We start from the raw sequence: 20,114 nt of genomic DNA on the forward strand, positions 1-20,114 counted from the left end.
GCCTAGGCACACTCACATACCAGGAGCGCCTAGGCACACTCACATACCAGGAGCACCTAGGCACACTCACATACCAGGAGCGCCTAGGCACACTCACATGCCAGGAGTACCTAGGCACACTCACATACCAGGAGTGCCTAGGCACACTCACATACCAGGAGTGCCTAGGCACACTCACATACCAGGAGTGCCTAGGCACACTCACATACCAGGAGTGCCTAGGCACACTCACATACCAGGAGTACCTACGCACACTCACATACCAGGAGTACCTAGGCACACTCACATACCAGGAGTGCCTAGGCACACTCACATACCAGGAGCGCCTAGGCACACTCACATACCAGGAGCGCCTAGGCACACTCACATACCAGGAGTACCTAGGCACACTCACATACCAGGAGTACCTAGGCACACTCACATACCAGGAGTACCTAGGCACACTCACATGCCAGGAGTGCCTAGGCACACTCACATACCAGGAGTACCTAGGCACACTCACATACCAGGAGTACCTAGGCACACTCACATACCAGGAGTGCCTAGGCACACTCACATACCAGGAGTACCTAGGCACACTCACATACCAGGAGTACCTAGGCACACTCACATACCAGGAGTACCTAGGCACACTCACATGCCAGGGGTGCTCTTGTATTTTTCAGGAAGATCTTGTGAAGTCCTTCTGTGGCGTGTGGCTCCGGCACAATCGGTAAATGTCCCCACAATGCTGCACCTCCTCCGGGCCGTTCTCTACATCACCTCATTATGAAGTTGTTACATTTCGGCAATCTGGGAATTAAACATTTTCATTATTTTTTGTGTCTCATCTCCAGTCCTCCCGCACACAACGCTCTCATTATCGCACTGTTTAGAACCCGCCAGACACACAAGAGAGAACTCCTAACCTTGACTGCAGAGCTGACATTTTATGACAAAGCGGCCTGAGAGTACGCCTTTCCTGATCTCAAGAAGATTGTCAGCTATGGCAGACTTCATTCAGACACACACAATGCAGTCTTGCTGATCCCCTGCAGCCTCTTTGCAGCCACTTCATGTCTATGTAGCAAGGCTTATTTTCAGCGGGAACGGAGTTCCGGAGCCGCCAGCACTGATTGTGTATCCCAAGGGTGCTGGGGGATCTAGTGTCCCTAGGGCGGTCTATTTTTGCTGGGGAGCTCTATTGCTGCTGGTGGGGGATCTATTGTTTCTGGGGGTCAATTGACGATGGCAGAGATCTACTGTTGAGGGAGGGGTCTAGTGTTGCTGTAGAGTCTATTGATGCTGTATACTGGTAAATCTATTTTTGCTGGGGGTAATTTTTATGAGGGACCTATTGTTGCTGTAGGGGATATATTGCTGCTGTGGGGAGTCTATTGTTGCTGTGGGGATTGTAGTGTTGCGGTGTGGGGTCTATTGTTGCTGTGGGGGAACTATTGTTGCTGTGGGAGGATCTATTGTTGCTGTGGGGGAACTATTGTTGCAGTTGGGAATCTATTGTTGCTGTGGGGATCTGTTGTTGCTGTGGGGGGATAATTGTGGGTATGGGAGGATCTATTGTTGCTGTATATGATCTATCGTTGATGTGGGGAACTATTGTCACTGTGGGGAAACTATTGGTGCTGTGGGGGATATATTGTTGCAGTGTGGGACCTATTGTTGCAGTGGGAGGTCCATTATTGCTGTGAGAGAGCTATTGCTGCAGCGGGGATCTATTGTTGCTGTGGGGATCTATTGTTGCAGCGGGGGTCTATTGTCGCTGTGGGGGATCTATTGCTGCGGTGGGGGATATATTGTTGCTGTGGGGATCTATTGTTGCTGTGGGGGAATGTATTGTTGCTGTGAGGGATCTATTGTTGCAATGGGGGATATATTGTTGCTGTGGGAGGTCTATTGTTGCTGTGAGGGATATATTGTTGCAGCAGGGGGTGTATTGTTGCTGTGGGAGGTATAATGTTGCTGTGTGGGGTCTATTGTTGCTGTGAGGGAATTATTATTGCTGTGGGGGATATATTGTTCCTGTGGGGGATCTATTGTTGCTGTGGGGATCTATTGTTGCTGTGGGAGGTCTATTGTTGCTGTGAGGGATATTTTGTTGCTGTGATGGATCTATTGTTGCTGTGGGAGTCTATTGTTGCTGTGGGAGTCTATTGTTGCTGTGGGAGTCTATTGTTGCTGTGGGTGACCTATTTTACTGCCTTTCATTAGCAAATTCTCTACAATCTACTTTGCACCAAAATGTAATACTTTTCTGTATTCTCTAGGTGGGGGGCGGAGCCAAAGGACGGTGCTTGGCGGTGGGTAAGGGGCGGAGACAAAGGGGTGATTCAGAAAGGGGGCGTGCCTGCACCTATTCTCTGCTATGTAGACTCTAGCAGTGGCTGCAATGCATTTGTCATGGCGGGTTTCCTGCTGGTGACCGTGCTTGTGTATGGAAACAGCTGATTATAGTTGATTTATTAAAACTGGAGAGTGAAAAATCGGGTGCAGCTCTGCATAGTAACCAATCAGCTTCCAGGGTTTAGTTTTTTTGTCAAAGCTTAATCTGATTGGCTACCATGCACAGCTGCACCAGATTTTGCGCTCTCCAGGTTTAGTAAATCAACTCCAATGTGTCTAATAGGTGAATTTCCTATCACTGTCAGCTCCATCTAGTGGCCATAACGCAATATTTTCCTGATATACAGTGACAAGGAAAATACCACATTATGGCCACTAGATGGAGCTGACAGGTATAGAAAATACACATATTTTACACTTTTTACTCCTTACAACCAAATAGATGATCCCCTCACAACTGTACAATTACTCATTTTGCTGATCGTTGTAACTCTACAGTTTTGAGGGGGATCATCTATTTGGTTGTAATAAAAGCATTAAAGCTGAACTCCGGGATGAGCAAGTATTGTGGAAATCCATTCCTTGTGTGTATTCTTCCTTGAATCTCGGTGAGCTTTGTGTATTTCCTCCAGATCTGTGCCGTAACCCAGTGTGAGACTTCCTGTAATAAAGACCGCTCACTCCTTGTGCAGGGTGACTGGTCTTGTCTCCGCCCCCTCCTGTAGTTTTCTGCAGTAAGCCTGTAGTAGGAGGAGCCTGATGGGCCCCTCCCACAGCTCTCCTTGTGCAGAGTGACTGGTCTTGTCTCCGCCCCCTCCTGTAGTTTTCTGCAGTAAGCCTGTAGTAGGAGGAGCCTGCTGGCCCCTCCCACAGCTCTCTTTGTACAGGGTGACTGGTCTTGTCTCCGCCCCCTCCTGTCATTTTCTGCAGTAAGCCTGTAGTAGGAGGAGCCTGATGGGCCCATCCCACAGCTCTGCTCTGCTCTCTCCTTGTGCAGGGGGACTGATCTTGTCTCCACCCCCTCCTGTCGTTTTCTGTAGTGGGTGGAGCCTGCTTGGCTCCTCCCACAGCTCTGCTCTCTACTTGTGGCAGGTGACTGCTCTTGTCTCCGCCCCCTCCTGTCATTTTCTTCAGGCAGTCTGTAGTGGGTGGAGCCTTGTGAGCCCCTCCCACAGCTCTGCTCTGCTCTCTCCTTGTTACTGATTTTGTCTCCACCCCCTCCTGTAGTTTTCTGTAGTGGGTGGAGCCCACTGGGCCCCTCCCACAGCTCTGCTCTGCTCTCTCCTTGTGCAGGGTGACTGGTCTGGTCTCCAACCCCTCCTGTCGTTTTCCTGCGACCCCCCCTTCCCCCCCCCGAGCCCACCCTTTTTTGAAGCCAATTAGTCTCCATTAAAATACAATCAGGGTAAGTGGCGAAGGACTCTTGCAGGCACTGTACAGTGGAGCTCAGACTGGGAGAGGACGAAGCAGCTCAAAGAGACAATCAGTTCATGTATTGACAAGTAGCCATGCTGACAGGAGAAGAGAGCAGAGTGACGGGGGGGGGGGGGGGGTGAGCTCACCGCTGTGCTGCGTCTCCATTCACTGTCCAGTCATCACAGGCTGGGGGAGGGTCTATGGCAGCCTGGGTGGGCTCAGAGGAAGTGGGCTGAATGACATTGGCCATCAGACTGAGGACCTCTAGTGCCAGAAAAGAGATACTACAGGCGGGAGCTCCGGACTGAAGGGGAATAATAATACTGAAGTTGTTATCTTTGGATGCGATTAAATCATTTCATCTCATAGTTTTGGCTGGAGTTCTGTTTGCTGCTGCTGAGTATGATATTGTTATCATAACCTGGAGAAATTCCAAGGGCAAGAAAAGACGTGTTATATATTGCAGATTACCAATCACTAGATGTGGCGGCTGCATTCGTTTTCTCATCCTTGTCTTTTTTTTCTCTTCTGTTTTCACCTGGTGATCTGGACACCTCCTGTATTAGTGAGACACAACTCTGGATGAAGGAGAACAGGGGGCACAGCAGACAGCCACTAACGCACCTCCTGTATTGGAGCGCCCCCACTCTGGATGAAGGAGCACAGGGGGCACAGCAGACAGCCACTAACACACCTCCTGTATTGAAGCACCCCGCTCTGGATGAAGAAGCATAGGGGGCACAGCAGACAGCCACTAACGCACCTCCTGTATTGGAGTGCCCCCACCCTGGATGAAGGAGCACGGGGGGCACAGCAGACAGCCACTAACGCACCTCCTGTATTGGAGTGCCCCCACTCTGGATGAAGGAGCACAGGGGGCACAGCAGACAGCCACTAACACACCTTCTGTATTGGAGCGCCCCCACTTTGGATGAAGGAGCACAGGGGGCACAGCAGACAGCCACTAACACACCTCCTGTATTGGAGCCCCCCCCCCCACTCTGGATGAAGGAGCACAGGGGGCACAGCAGACAGCCACTAACACACCTCCTGTATTGGAGCCCCCCCCCCCCCCACTCTGGATGAAGGAGATAGGGGGCACAGCAGACAGTAACATTGTCAGTTGGGGGGGTGTTAGATGTATTAGCAGATTTAGATACACTAACAAATTGAAGCCAAACGCCAGCTCAAGCAATCAGTTACAGCAAACAGGTTTTTTTTTCTCTTGGGATAAAGGTTTTACATAAATAAAAACTGATTATTTTAATCACCCCTTTGCCGGTGTTAAATGGTTTGTCTCATCCATGTAAATGAATACATTCTACTGGAGAGCTTGAGCTTTCGAAAAACAACAGACTTGCTGGCTGGATCACCAGATGAAAATAGAAGAAAGAAAGAAGAAAACGAAGGCAGCCGTCACATCTAAGAATTAGTAAGCTGCAATGTAATAAATGTTGTAAAGCTTTTGTTCATGTATGAAATGACCAAACATGTTATACTTACCTGCTCTGTGTAATGCTTTTGCACAGAGCATCAACGATCCTCCTCTTCTGGAGTCCCCCCTGTTGGCACCCCTGGCTCCGCCTCCTCTTCAGCTGCCCCCATGGAAAGTTGCTTTCCGTGGGAGGCACCCATGTGGGCTCGCTCCCAAGCATCCATTGACACAGACAGCAGGACTCGGCCCCGCCCCCTGCCTCCCGTGTTACAGGATTTGATTGAAAGCAGTGGGAGCCAATGGCTCATGCTGTCCAATGAGGAGAGAGACAGCAGCTGGAGCCGTTGTGCTCATGCACATCGCTGGATTGGATCGGGTTCAGGTAAGAAAAAAGGGGGGAGGGGAGCTGCAGCACAGAAGGTTTTTCACCTTAATACATAGAAAAGGTTAAGGGGAAAAACCTTTAGGCATTGCAACCACTTTCCGTGCTTTGGGGTGCCATTCAAAATGAACGATATCACAATTACACATGTGCAGAAAGAAAAAATGTTGTTTTGTTCCGATTCGTTATTTACATAAATTTGTTTTGTTAAATTTGTTTCATTCGTTTAATTCGCTTTTGAATTGATTCGAAAAGTTTTTGAATTTCCACAAAGGATAAAATAGAATAGCAAATAAAGGAATAGAATAGAATATATATTTTTTCCATTCTATTAATTTATTGTCTATTCTATTTTATTCTTTGGAAATTGGAAAACTATTCAAAATCGAAAAGTTTTCGCGTTCGAAAAGTATTCGAAAACGATTTGAAAAACGATTCGAATTCGAAGTTCATCCAGATTTTTTTTTTGTTATTTCTGATTCGTTTAAATTCGGTACTATTCTAATTCGGATATATCTGAATTTCCAAGTAACGAAAAAAAAGGGGGCTGAGGACAGTAATGGGGTGCTGTGAGTGGGGGGCTGAGGACAGTAATGGGGCACTGGGGGTGAACCTGAGGACAGTAATGGGGCACTCTGATAGGGGGCTGAAGACAGTAATGGGCCACTGTGATGGGGATGCTGAGGGTAGTAATGGGGCACCGTGGGGGGGGCTGAGGACAATAATGGGGCACTGTGAGGGGGGCTGAGGACAGTAATTGGGCACTATGATAGAGGGACTGAAGACAGTAATGGGCCACTGTGATGGGGATGCTGAGGGCAGTAATGGGGCACCGTGAGGGGGGGCTGAGGACAATAATGGGGCACTGTGAGGGGGCTGAGGACAATAATGGGGCACTGTGAGGGGGGCTGAGGACAATAATGGGGCACTCTGATAGGGGGTTGAAGACAGTAATGGGCCACTGTGATGGGGATGCTGAGGGCAGTAATGGGGCACCGTGAGGGGGGCTGTGGACAATAATGGGGCACTGTGAGGGGGGCTGAGGACAATAATGGGGCAATGTGAGGGGGGCTGAGGACAGTAATGGGGCACTCTGATAGGGGGCTGAAGACAGTAATGGGCCACTGTGATGGGGATGCTGAGGGCAGTAATGGGGCACCGTGAGGGGGGCTGAGGACAATAATGGGGCACCGTGAGGGGGGCTGAGGACAATAATGGGGCACTGTGAGGGGGCTGAGGACAATAATGGGGCACTATGATAGAGGGCTGAAGACAGTAATGGGGCGCTATGATAGGGGGCTGAGGACAGTAATGGGATGCTGGGGAGGGGGAAGAGAAAATAAAGGAATAGAATACAATAGAAATGTTATTTTTATTTTTTCTATTCTATTCCTTTATTTTCTATTCTATTTTATTCTCTTTGGAAATTGAAAAATGATTCAAATTCAAAGTTCATCCAGATTTTTTCTTGTTATTTTGGATTCATTTAAATTCAGTACTATTCTAATTCGGAAATTCAGATATATCAGAATTTCCAAATAAGGAAAATTTGTCCGAATTTTAATTTGGGACAAAACGAAGCGCACGTGTCTAATCACGTCTAATCACAATGCACTAGCCCGTGTGCAATGCAGCCAGGCACATATACCTGCAGCGCACTGCACGGGGAATGTGTGAATGGGCCTTTAGAGCAGCAGAGATTTTTCACATACAATCTCCTCTTCCAGGATTCTTCTAGCAGTCATCTGATTCCAGCCTCTACCTTTTCAGACCATTCGGGGTTAAAGATCCGATGGATGGCGGATGACTCAGATGATTGGAGGTTCAAACCTTCAAAGCCTATCAGATGACGTCTTCACACCTGAAAAAGTCACCCGACGTGTTTCTCACACACCTGTGTTTTCTAAGAGACGATCATTTCTCGCATGCGTTAAAGTAGCTAAAAAATGAGTTTGAGCTGACGTTGGTTCTGATGTGCGTTCTCACTTCTTTACACGGGTCAGTCGTTTTCAGTACAATAATGTGCGGAATGAAGTTGTGAAGGGTTTGGCCCGACGGAAGCCGTCACTATAGGGACTAATAATAAAAAAATTGTCATTGTGTGAATTCGGCATTTACACCACCGTTGTGAACAACCCCTGTAATGGGGGCTGATTTAATAAAACTGGAGAGTGCAAAATGTGGTGCAGCTCTGCATAGTAACCAATCAGTTTACAGGGTTTTTTTTATTTTATTTTTGTCAATGCTTAATTGAACAAGCGAGAAGCTGATTGGCTACCATGCACAGCTGCACCACATTTTGCGCTCTCCAGGTTTAGTAAATCAACTCCAATGTGTCTAATAGGTGTATTTCCTATTATTGTCAGCTCCATCTAGTGGCTTAAATGCAATATTTTTTTTATAAAATACAGTAGCAAGGAAAATACCACATTATGGCCACTAGATGGAAAACTACAGGAGGGGGCGGAGACAAGACAAATCACCCTGCACAAGGAGAGGGAGCAGAGCTGTGGGAGGGGCCTGATAGGCCCCACCCACTACAGGCTGCCTGCAGAAAAGTACAAGAGGGGGTGGAGACAAGACCAGTCACCCTGCACAAGGAGAGAGAACGGAGCTGTGGGAGGGGCCCAACAGGCCCCACCCACTACAGGCTGCCTACAGGAGGGGGCGGAGACAAGTCCAGTCACCCTGCACAAGGAGACAGAGCAGAGCTGTGGGAGGGGCCCAACAGGCCCCACCCACTACAGGCTGCCTACAGGAGGGGGCGGAGACAAGTCCAGTCACCCTGCACAAGTAGAGAGAGCAGAGCTGTGGGAGGGGCCCAACAGGCCCCACCCACTACTGTCTGCCTACAGAAGGGGGCGGAGACAAGTCCAGTCACCCTGCACAAGTACAGAGAGCAGAGCTGTGGGAGGGGCCCAGCAGGCCCCACCCACCGAAGGCTTACCGCAGAAAATTACAGGAGAGGGTGGAGACAAGATCAATCACCCTGCACAAGGAGAGATAGAGCCCCTCCCACAGCTCTTCTCTCTCTCCTTGTGCAGGGTGACCAGTCTTGTCTCCGCCCCTCCTGTAGTTTTCTGCAGGCATTCTGTAGTGGGTGGAGCCCACTGGACCCCTCCCACAGCTCTGCTCTCTGCACAGGCTATGTACAGCACAGTGATGATGTCACTGTTACATTTACAAGGTGATATCTGAGTTTACAAAGGCACACAGAGTGGATTTAAATCCTGGTGACCATTGTCTTTGAGATACGAAGTGACGGGAAATCCACAATTTTATAGTTGTCATCAGGACAATAGGTAAGGAGAAATCTCCCAAAGAGGGGGGTTGTTTACTCCCAAAAGGGGGGGGGGGTTGTTTACATGACAACTCAATTTGTAGAGATTGCCTGACGCTTCCTGTTACAGATTCAGTTTAGAGTCTAGAGTAAGATGGCCTGTCCCCTGCCAGTATGCTGCAGGGAAGGATACTTGCCCCATGTGTGGAAGCAGTGGTCTCTCTGCAGAGGTCTGGCATGTCTTCTGTTGAGTCAGAACTAGAGCTCTCCAATCAGCAGAGAGCATGAGCTTTGCCGATTGCAGAGCTATAGGTCTGACTCAGTAGGGGGTGTGACAGACCTCTGCAGAGAGACCACTGCTTCCACACAGAGGGTAAGGATCCTTCTCCGCAGCATGCTGGCAGGGGACAGGCTTTTAAGGCCATGGCTAAAGTGGACATATGCTTTGCCCATGCTGCCCCTGTTTTTCTTTTGTTCCCATGTGACAGTGCTGGGAATTAGTCCCTGTAGTATAGTCAGGGGGGGGGGGGGGGGTTAACGCTCCTGCCCTGTCTGTGTCTTCATGTCCCATTTCTTGTGCTGACCTCACAGGGACAGGAAGAGAGGGGAAGACTCCCCAATGAATCACAGACAGAAGAAACACAACAAATTGTACTTATTCCTCAATCTATGCAAAAAACTCAAAATGTAACTGAAGACAAATGACCAGGCTGCCATCCAATGACGCGGGCACAGCAGGAACCCCGAACCTTCCCCTTGGGATGACAGCCAGTAATGTAGAGCGTGCCGCCGATCCTTCACCTGAAGCAGAGTGCTGCTGATCCTGACTTTCAACTGACCCGGGTTACACCCAACGTCTATTTCTGGTATCCTCACCATTATAACTAAACAACCCACCCCACCGGGCCATTCCTATGTGGCTATAAATTCCAGGCCTATGACTCTTCTTGTGTGTTACTGGAGGACAGAGAGTGCAGGAGAGAGAGAGAGGAGATTATATATATATATATATATATATATATATATATATATATATATATATATATAGGTAGAGAGGCTGAGAGAGAGGAGAGGGAGAGGAGGAAGAGAAAGGGGGGGAGAGAGAGAGGATATATATATATATATATATATATATATATATGGGTAGAGAAGCTGAGAGAGAGGAGAGGGAGAGAGAGGATATATATATATATATATATATATATATATATATATAGGGAGAGAGGGGAGAGGGAGAGGAGGAGGACGAGCAAGGGGGGGGGAGAGAGAAGGGAGAGGGGGGAGAGAGAGAGGATATATATATATATATGGGTAGAGAAGCTGAGAGAGGGGAGAGGGAGAGAGAGAGGAGGGGGAGGAGAAAGAGAGGGAGAGAAGAAGAGAAGGAGGACGTGAGAGAGGGGAGGGAGAGAAGGAAAGAGAGAAGAGAGAGGAGGAGGGGGGGGGGGGGGGGGGAGGGAAAGAGAGAAGAAGAGAGAAGGAGAGAAGAAAGAGGGGGAGGGAGAGGTGGGGGGGGGTGGGAGAGAAGGAGGAAGAGAGGGAGAGACAGAGAAGGAGAGAGAGGAAGGGAGGAAGAGTAGAAGAGACAGAAAAGGAGAAAGCGGGCAGTGGGGGTGCGTCCATAATGGCGCACAGGCGCCGCTCCCTCTCTCCAGCACCCCCTCTATGACCAATAAATAGATTCATGCAAAGCATGAATCTATCCATGGCCGCCGCTGCCACCCCCTATTCAGGTGTCCGGCCCATGTTCGGGTGCCGGGCGCTTGAATTACAGCGGTGGGGGGTGTTTTTGAAGCACCTGATTAGAGCCATGGGCGTCAAATTAGGCGCTCGCAGTTCACCCACGTGGGTTAGAACAGCAAATGAATATTCCCTTTCCTAACACTGAACCGCCCATCAGGTGCTCGGGTCTGTTACCCGTCACCTGATTGGCTGAAACGACAGGTGCTGTGAATGGATGCCTATCAGGAGGAGAGGACGGGAGGAGACACATGGAGGACACCGTTCTTTCGCTGCCCCACTGAGACAGGGTAAGTGCCAGGCAGACAGGGAGGGAGGGTCATAATGGCGGCATTTGATGGCACAGTGGCAGCATTCGATGGGCACAGTGACAGCATTTAATGGCACAGCGGCAGCATTTGAGGGGGAACAGTGGCTGCAATTGATGGGCACACTGGCAGCATTTGATAGGCACAGTGGTGGCATTTGATGGGCACAGCGGCTGCGTTTGAAGGGCACAGTGGCTGCAATTGATGGGCACAGTGGCTGCATTTGATAAGCACAGAGGCTGCGTTTGATGGGCACAGTGGCTGCAATTGATGGGCCCAGTGGATGTGTTTGATGCGCCCAGTGGCTGTGTTTGATGGGCACAGTGGCTGCAATTGATGGGCACAGTGGCGGTATTTGATGGGCACAGTGGCTGCAATTGAGGGACACAGTGACTGCAATTGATGGGCACAGTGGCAGTGTTTGATGGGCACAGTGAGGCTGCAATTGATGTTTTTTTTTCAGAATTTTTCAGTATGTTTGTGCCCCTTCCAAAAATTTTGAGCGCCAGGGCCACTGAGAGAGGGAGGGGGAGGGAGGGAGAGAAGAAGAGAGAACGTGGTGGTAGAGAGAGAGAGATGGCAGTAGAGAGGGAAAGAGAGAGAGAGGAAGAGAGAGAAGGAGGAAGAGAGAGAAGGAGGAAGGGAGAGAAGGAGGAAGAGAGAGAAGGAGGAAGGGAGAGAAGGAGGAAGAGAGAGAAGGAGGAAGGGAGAGAAGGAGGAAGGGAGAGAAGGAGGAAGAGAGAGAAGGAGGAAGGGAGAGAAGCAGGAAGGGAGAGAAGGAGGAAGAGAGAGAAGGAGGAAGAGAGAGAAGGAGGAAGGGAGAGAAGGAGGAAGGGAGAGAAGGAGGAAGAGAGACAAGGAGGAAGGGAGAGAAGGAGGAAGAGAGAGGAGGAAGAGAGAGAAGGAGGAAGGAAGAGAATGAGGAAGAGAGAGAAGGAGGAAGGGAGAGAAGGAGGAAGGGAGAGAAGGAAGAAGAGAGAGAAGGAGGAAGGGAGAGAAGGAGGAAGGGAGAGAAGGAGGAAGGGAGAGGAGGAAGGGAGAGAAGGAGGAAGCGAGAGAAGGAGGAAGAGAGACAAGGAGGAAGGGAGAGAAGGAGGAAGAGATAGGAGGAAGAGAGAGAAGGAGGAAGGGAGAGAAGGAGGAAGGGAGAGAAGGAAGAAGAGAGAGAAGGAGGAAGGGAGAGAAGGAGGAAGGGAGAGAAGGAGGAAGGGAGAGGAGGAAGGGAGAGAAGGAGGAAGCGAGAGAAGGAGGAAGGGAGAGAGCAGGAAGAGAGAGAGAAGGAGGAAGGAAGGGAGAGAGAGAAGGAGGAAGGGAGGGGAGTAGAGAGAAAGAACACCTGTGAGAGAGAGAGAGAGAAAGGAAGAAAGAGAGAAATAGAGAAAGAGGGGAGAGAGAAAAAGGAAGAGAGAGAGAGAAAGAAAAAGAAAAACAAGGAGGATACAGAGAGATGAAGAGAGGAGGAGAAGGAGAAACAAAAGGGAAGAGTGAGAGAGAAGGAAGAAAATAAGAGACGGAGGGAGAGAGAAAGAGAGGGAGAGGGAAACAAACACATCCTAGTGAGGCAGTAAATCTCTGCTGCTGTAGCTGACCTATCAGCATGAATATTGAATACATTGGCCTGACTCCATTCTGGATTATGTAGTTCAATAAAAGCTTGAACTATAAAAGGTTCCCTATGTAGCTCACCCATCACAGGATCCATATGCAGACAAAATAGTTTCTTAATCCATTTTTGAATTAAAATCATTTTTTTATTTTTGATTATTCTTAATCCATTTAGAGCAATATCCATAGAGTTTTGGCTTGAGTTAGACGTTTGTTTATTTATTTATTTATTTTTTAATCCTCATTTTTAACATTACATCCAAATATTATAATCCAGTAAGGTTATATTATCTTTTTGAGTTGATACTTTTAAAATTGTTCAATAAAAATGCAACAGCAAGTACGTTCTACGACCAAAGGTATGTGGACACTCCCCATCCACAAATTATTGCGCTCAAGTGTTTCCAGTGAAGAGTACTGGTAATGCAACGGAATTAGACAGATTTTGTGCTTCCACTATTGTGGCAACTGTTTGGAGAAAGCCCTTTTCTGTTCCAGCATGGCTGTGCCCCTGTGTACAAAGCCAGCTCTATAAAGACACGGTTTGACCAGTCTGGTGTGGAGGAACGTGAGTGGCCTCACACAGCCTTGACCTCAACCATACTGAATTCACCATTTCTTCTCATCCAACAGCAGTACCTACCTGACCTCAGAAATTCTTTTTGGCTGAATGGGTTCAAATTCCCTGAGAAAAACTGTAAAGTGCTTGTGGAAAGCCTTCCCAGAATAGTGCAGGCTGCCACAAAGGTGGGGGGGGGGGGGCAACTCCAAATCAGTGCCTGTGGACTCCAAAATGGATGTCCAACAAGCTCCTGTAGATGTCAGGGTCAGGTGTCCACAAGTGTTTGGCTGTGTATTATATTTATTGTATTATATTTTCTATTCCCATTTTGCAAATAATACCAATAATAGAGGATTTGTGTGCCCCTGAGACAGTATGGAAAACAACCTGCTTGGAACATGTTGGAAACTTCATCCCTGATGAAGTCACGTGGTCGTGACGCTACGCAGCAGAACAGATAGGTGCCAGAAGTGATGTCAGGTTGTGAGCTCGCCGCTCGTGGTGCTGTGCATTGTTTGTTTACTTTTTAAAGTGAGTACATTCAGCTCTTTTGTAATAAAACGTACCTAGTCACAATATACTTCACGATCTGGACCTCCATTTTATCTCTCTCCTATACATCCTATTGGACCTGGAGCTTCCCTTTTATATTCTTATATCTACTGCTGAGTTATACAAAAAAATGTTCTACTGGCCTATGCCAGGAACCCGGACTATCTTCACCATCTTTACATTTTCCCACGCCGTTACCTTACGGCAGTAAGGTAAGGGACCACTGTGCACAGAGGTGTAATTACACTGAAGAACTCTATCACCAAGTCACCAATAATTTATTTTGGATCTGCACAAAGTGTTATTTGGAGGAGCATGTCACTACTCTAGTTCACCCTCATATGGACTTTCTTCATACTAGACAACATCATTTATTGATTTTTATTTTATTGATTATTTGGGTTTTGGTTGACCTATTTTGACCTATTTGCTGCAACTAGGATTTTTATACCTGCTACTACAGGCAGCATGGGAATATTCCTATTTCTTTCTTCATGGTGGCAACTTGGTGAGCCATACAACCAAGTGTAGCCATATTCCTTCTCCCTTATGTGCAATAAACCTCCCCACTCCCTCCATCCCTGTTAAGCAGTGTGGATATATCTACCTTATGTTGTAGGTTTCATTATGCCCAAACTGCCCTAGGTAGAAGTCACCTATGTTCCCTTTGGCTTGGTGCAGCTACAAATTCCATCATGCCTTGGGCAGTCATCATGGACTGGTATTCCTTCCAAAACAGTTGCTCATATTTGATATAACTATCAGGCTTGTTCATTTGGATGCAGCAAGACGCTTGCATTTTGCTGCATAGAAAGCCATGTCAAGTAGGAATCCTGTTCTTTCTTTTGCCCCTTGTATACGGGGCCGTCTATCTGCAGTGAAATCCCTTTTCAGGTAGGATGGGTACAGTGTCCAGCCCTGCTGCAGGCAGCCTATAAAAGCCTATAGCAGGCTGCGGCTAGTCAGGGCTGAATTCTGTAGCATTGTCCCTGTGCATTCAGGGATGTGGTTCTGGAATACAGGTCTCCTGCATTCAGGGGCGTCGGGAGGGGTTGACTAGGGGGCGGGGGGGCTGAAGCCCCGAATGTGACCCCAAAAAGCCCAGAGTCTCAGCCATTTATTTTAAAAATTCTTAGCCCCGAGTCCCCCATGAAAGTGCAGCGCCGCACTGCGCTGAGCGAGGATGAGCGAGCACAAAGTCCGGGTCACGTGGGCGGCGGCGCCTAACTCTGTGACCGAGTCTATTGGACGTCACACGATCCCCGGCATTGGACCAGTGAAATGTCCATCATAGGTGCCGCTCTGCCATGTCCTATGATGGACATCACACTGGTCCAGTGAATGGCAGGATCGCGGGACGTGCAACGTCATTATAGGCACACACGGCCACGGCCAGCCCGGAGAGACACACTGCATCTGCGCACAGCCACAGCGGGACAAAAAGCGCACGCTTGCACTTGAGTCTTGAGGACCAATCTGACCCCGAGCGGCAAGCACGGTCGAGAGACATAGCAGGTCCCTCCTTCTGGAGCCTGCAGTGCCTATGATGAACGTCCCACTGGGCCCATGCCGGGACCGCGGGACGTGTGACGTCCATCATAGGCGCTGTAGGCTCCAGAAGGTGGGAATTACAATGCAGCCACCACGCCGTGTCACTACGAGATCCCCGCTGGGCTCTCCTCTGCTGTCATGACTCTGCCTGGAGTCACCAGTGGAGTGCCTGCTGCAGTGCTGTCTAGTCTAGTCTACTCTGATGGGCGCGCCGCACAGTACGGCTGAACTGCAGGAGGACTTGGAGGTCACGTCACCTGAAGTCTAGTCAGGTCACTCAGTGTGTGTCAGGGCAGTGTGCAACAGGTAGGTCAGTCACAGTTTATGTCAGGTAGGTCTGTGCGCATCAGGTAGGTAACCCCCCCCCAGTGCCAGGCTGGGACTTCAGGCTGAAGACCCTGGTCTTTTTGCCACCTAGCAACGCCCCTGTCTATGTTCCAGATCCTTGTCCTTGAATGGACAGGACCTGTTGACACCAGTACCACTTGGTACAGCCTTCAGCCCCATCCAGCTCCTGACATAAGCTTTGGAACCAAACAGAAGCTGTGCAACCGGAACCGATGCTCTGGCTGTAGGTTTCTGAAGCCTCACATTCGCATAGTCCACTAGGAAAGCTGGCATTATGGTATGGATTTGCAAACTACTTCTTTATTACTGAAATGCAGGGAGATACAGCCAGTGTAAGTCAACGCGTTGCAGCTGTAATGGCTGAAACATGTTGACTTTCACTGGCTGTATCTCCCTGCATGTCACCAATAAAAGAGTAATTTGCTGATGCATATCGTAGTGCCGGCTTTCCTAGTGAACCATACCACAGTCCAGGGTGCTCAACTTTTTGAAGAGCAAGGGGCACTTAAGTGATTTTTTTAGTAAGCGGTCATGGGCCAAAATGAAATGATTAAAAATGTTGAATTTTTTTATTTTGAGTTGCATAATGAAGATTTTCCTCCTGCAGCCACTGAATGCCGGTGGGAGGGAAAGGAAGAGAAGCCAGCTTTTAGCACTTGCAGGAGGAAAATGGAAAGGATCGGTCTCTGTATATGCCACCCCTCATGTTCAAGTGTAAAACAGACTGTGACAGGAGGGGGCCGCATGAGCCCCCTGGAGCATGGGGTGGGGTCGCCATTGTAAACCCTGATGCTACATCAGTGGTTGGGGTGGTAAAAACACTTCTCAACTATGCCCCCCCAAACAGAAAATGTAAACCAGCCCTCACTGTCCTGCACCCCCTGTAAGGCTGCTTTCACACTGATGTACTGCGGTTTACCCGCACAGCAGGTGCAGCACAGTGCTCCTGCAGCTTTGCAGGTTAGCTGCTCGTTACCTTAGACTTCTATTATATCTTTTGGGTGTGGTGCACTTTCTGAAAGCACACCAAAACTATTGCATTCATTTTGAGGTCGACGGGTTGAGCACACCTGCCATAGGCTTTGACAGGCCTCCTGCAGTGGGGCTGAACACTGAACGTGTCCCTCCCAGGGCACTGCAGACAGGTAACCCCATGTGCAAGGGGTTTTATGTGACTGGTTCACATCTATGCATTTTAGGTTAGTGTGAAAGATTAAAAGAAACTCTATAGGCCAGTTCATGCCTAGACGTGTGGGTTTTACCATATGTGTTGCACACTGAACAGTTTAAGACCTGTAGAAAAAGTCAATATGTCGCAGAGAAGGTATCCCATAGACAACACATCGCTGCAAATCCACTGTGAATGTGTATGTGGCAATCTCACCCCAGGCTCCAGCCAGGCTATGCCCCCAAAGCCAGGCTATGCCCCCAAAGCATTTCACTCCCCCGGATCCTAATCATGATTAAGCCCTGGGGGTAGAGCGAAATGCGTTGGGTGCATGGCCTGGCTGGAGCCTGGGCTGAGACCAGGGGCAGACTGACAACTCATGGGGCCCCCAGGCAATAGGACATTATGGGGCCACACAGTATACACACACACACAGTATACAATCACACAGTATACACAAACATGTTTCTATTGGCTGAGAAGGTGCTGGAGAGGGGGGGGGCAGCTATAATCTCTGGATTTTTAGACCAAAAGGATAAGAGACATTTCAGAGACAGATGTAAAAAGAAACCACAGATTTTTACATACTTTCCCTGGTTTTACTGAGGCTGGCAACCCTGATGGGGCCCCCTAGTGGCAAGGGGCCCTCGGGCAGTGCCCGAGTGGCCCAATGGTCAGTCCGCCCCTGGCTGAGACTACCACATACTCTTTCACAGTCCTATGGCACTTTCTCTGCTACATATTGACGTCCGAAAACGAACCAAGCTCTGTTCCCGGCTGGCACTCCTAGTGCTTGGCGTTGGACTAGGACCCTCCAGAGCCTGAACAGCGCCTGTATATTTTTACATTGGTTTACAGTGTAGAAAAAGCCACCTGATTTTTAAGACCATTAACAAAACAAGTTCTTTGTACTCCGAACTGGAAACTGCAGTCTACAGCTTGTATAGACCCATGGCGCTGAATAAAAGCTTGTTCAAAATAATTTACAATTTTAATTCTTCATTACAATAGCAGCAAGTCATTAGCGAGAGCCCATGAAGCGCTCTCAGCGAGTAAGACTTAATGGCTCATTCATGGCACAGTGCTTCCTTCTGGCAGTGCTTTGATGAATCAACCTTTCGCAAGAACTCATTTCTAGTATCTGGGAGTTGGCACATTGGCATTTCCTGATGACATGTTTCAGAAGGCACCGTCAACAGCGAAAGAACTGCAGCATCTCAATAGCACTGAGAGGTGTGGAAGAAGACCTTTGACCCAAGAATCTGTGGTGACCATCAACAGCCAGCTAACGGAGAAGAAATTTCCTGCCACGGGCAGAAGTTATTGTTTGTGAATGCGATTGTGTTCATCTTTTATTATCCTCAGAAGTCCAAGCTTTGAAATTTTTACTGCAAAATGTTTTTTTTTTTTTAGGTCTCAATGACCACCAGTTTCTATCCTGGTAGTATTTGGTGTGACTGTAATATTGCCCCCGGTTCCAGCGCCTCCAGAGCCACTGAGGCGCCAAGGGAGTAAGTAGAAGATATAGACTCCGGCCAGGATGAGCGCTATGGTCAGAATAATGATCAGAACGATAGAGCCGTAGAAGACGCAACCACCTGACCTGAGGAGCAGGCACAAACGTCGAGGGGAGTGAGGGTCTGGTGGAGGTCGTCCTAAGTCCACGCTGAGGCTCACCGAGCTGATGTTTAGGTTGTTAGTCTGTGGCACGTACAAAACGCCACGCTTCCGGTTGAACCTCAGGGAAGGCGTGGGGCAGGAGAGCGATTTGTTCAGCCTGGTCAACAGGTTTCTGTCTGTGGACAGCGCGGGTGGGCCTTTCTTTGACGAAACTGGCGTGGCTGACCGACATATGGGGCAGGGGAGAGTTTGCGGCTCCGTAGATCCAACCGTGATCCGTGAGAGGCATTCTAGGCAGAACACGTGACCGCAGGAGAGGATTTTGGGAAGATGGAAGAGAGTGTCATATGGTGTGAAGCAGATTACACATTCGGAGAGTCCGTCACCATCAGCATTGGAAGCTTCTTCTTCTTCTGCCATAATGAACAATTCAGCATTGGAGATCTGTGGAAATAAGTGAGAACATTTTTGAAAAAAGTTACTGCATTTTGTTTTTTTTTAACAAATTGCTTCTCTGGCCAGTCATGTGCGATCTACAGCCTGGATACTTAAAGAACTTGTATTGACATGGCCCACATTTATCCTCAGACCCCCCACCCCTAGAAACTTTTCCAGCATTTGTTTTTACTTTTAACTTCTTCCCATAGCGGGAATCAGCCTTTATTAATCCCTATGACACCACCAGGCTTGTAAAATTCTTGCAGTAGCATCTAATGGGATCAGCAGAATGCCCTGTGTCAGTTCCTATTGACATAGGCACATCCCCAGAACTACATTTCCCAAGAGCCTTTCCCTATATACAGCATATGGGTGGAATCTTGGGTGTCATGACATTGTTTTGCTGGGAAAGACATAAGTCTTTGCATGTGGAGAGGTGGGGAAAGGCCAAATTCTGTAGTCCAGCAGAGAAGAACCCAGGCAGTGCTCAAAACACTACTTGGTATTTCAGTGCAGCTGGGGCAGTGTTGTCAACTCACTACATGATGTTTTGAGCTCACTGGATTTCTATATTGCTTCAGAGGTCTCCAAACTGTGACACCAGATGCTGCCCTTTGCTTGCCTTTATCCACCCCTTGGGGCACTATAACATCCACTGATACCAACAATGGGGCATAATTCCTGTCTCCGACACCCACTATTCCTCCCACTGAACCATCAAAAGGGCACAATTCCTTCCACTGGCACCAACAGTTGGGCACAATTCCTACTATTGACATGAACGATGGGACACAATTCCTTCCATTGACACCAATGATGGGCATAATTCCTTCCATTGACACCACTAATGAGGCATAATTCCTTCCATTGATACCAATGACAGGGCACAATTCCTTCCATTGACACCAATAATGGGACATAAATGCTTCCACCAATGCCAATGATGGGGCACAATTCCTTCCACTGACACCAATGATGGGCATAATTCCTTCCACTGATAACAATAATGGGGCATAAATGCTTCCACCAATACCAATGATGGGGCATAATTCCTTCTATTGATACCAATGATGGGGCATAATTCCTTCCATTGGCAACAATGATGGGGCAAAATTCCTTCCATTGACACCAATGATAGGGCATTGTTTACTTCCACTGGGCGCCAGGACATTGTATACTCCCACTGGCCCTAGTCCGGCCCCCTAAAGTCTGAAGGATAGTAAAGTAGCCCTTTGTTTAGAATGTTTGGAAACCCTTGATCTACATGAATGGAGAAATCTTCACTGATAGCTATTATATTCAGTCGGCGGCGACAGAAGACCGGGCCACCGCCTGTAAAAGAGCTATAAGAAGGCGCGGTGGCCCGGCA

At 48.5% G+C, this 20,114-nt stretch overlaps 1 protein-coding gene across 3 annotated transcripts in view; it reads right to left on the bottom strand.

Moving 5' to 3' along the window:
• Positions 1–12,630: 12,630 nt before the first annotated feature.
• The window catches only part of LOC143986206 (RING finger protein 225-like), a 40,021-nt gene continuing 32,537 nt past the window's right edge, over positions 12,631–20,114 (bottom strand). For all 3 annotated transcript variants that reach the window (XM_077484775.1, XM_077484773.1, XM_077484774.1), the window contains one exon: positions 12,631–18,751. In XM_077484775.1, coding sequence (XP_077340901.1) covers positions 18,104–18,727 — 624 coding nt within the window. In that variant the 5' untranslated portion in view covers positions 18,728–18,751 and the 3' untranslated portion in view covers positions 12,631–18,103. The remainder of the gene's footprint in view (positions 18,752–20,114) is intronic.

The sequence above is a fragment of the Lithobates pipiens genome, unplaced genomic scaffold (genome assembly GCF_037356315.1).
Source record: "Lithobates pipiens isolate NorthernLeopardFrog02 unplaced genomic scaffold, aLitPip1_a1.2 Scaffold_1, whole genome shotgun sequence".
Classification (NCBI taxonomy): Eukaryota; Metazoa; Chordata; class Amphibia; order Anura; family Ranidae; genus Lithobates; species Lithobates pipiens.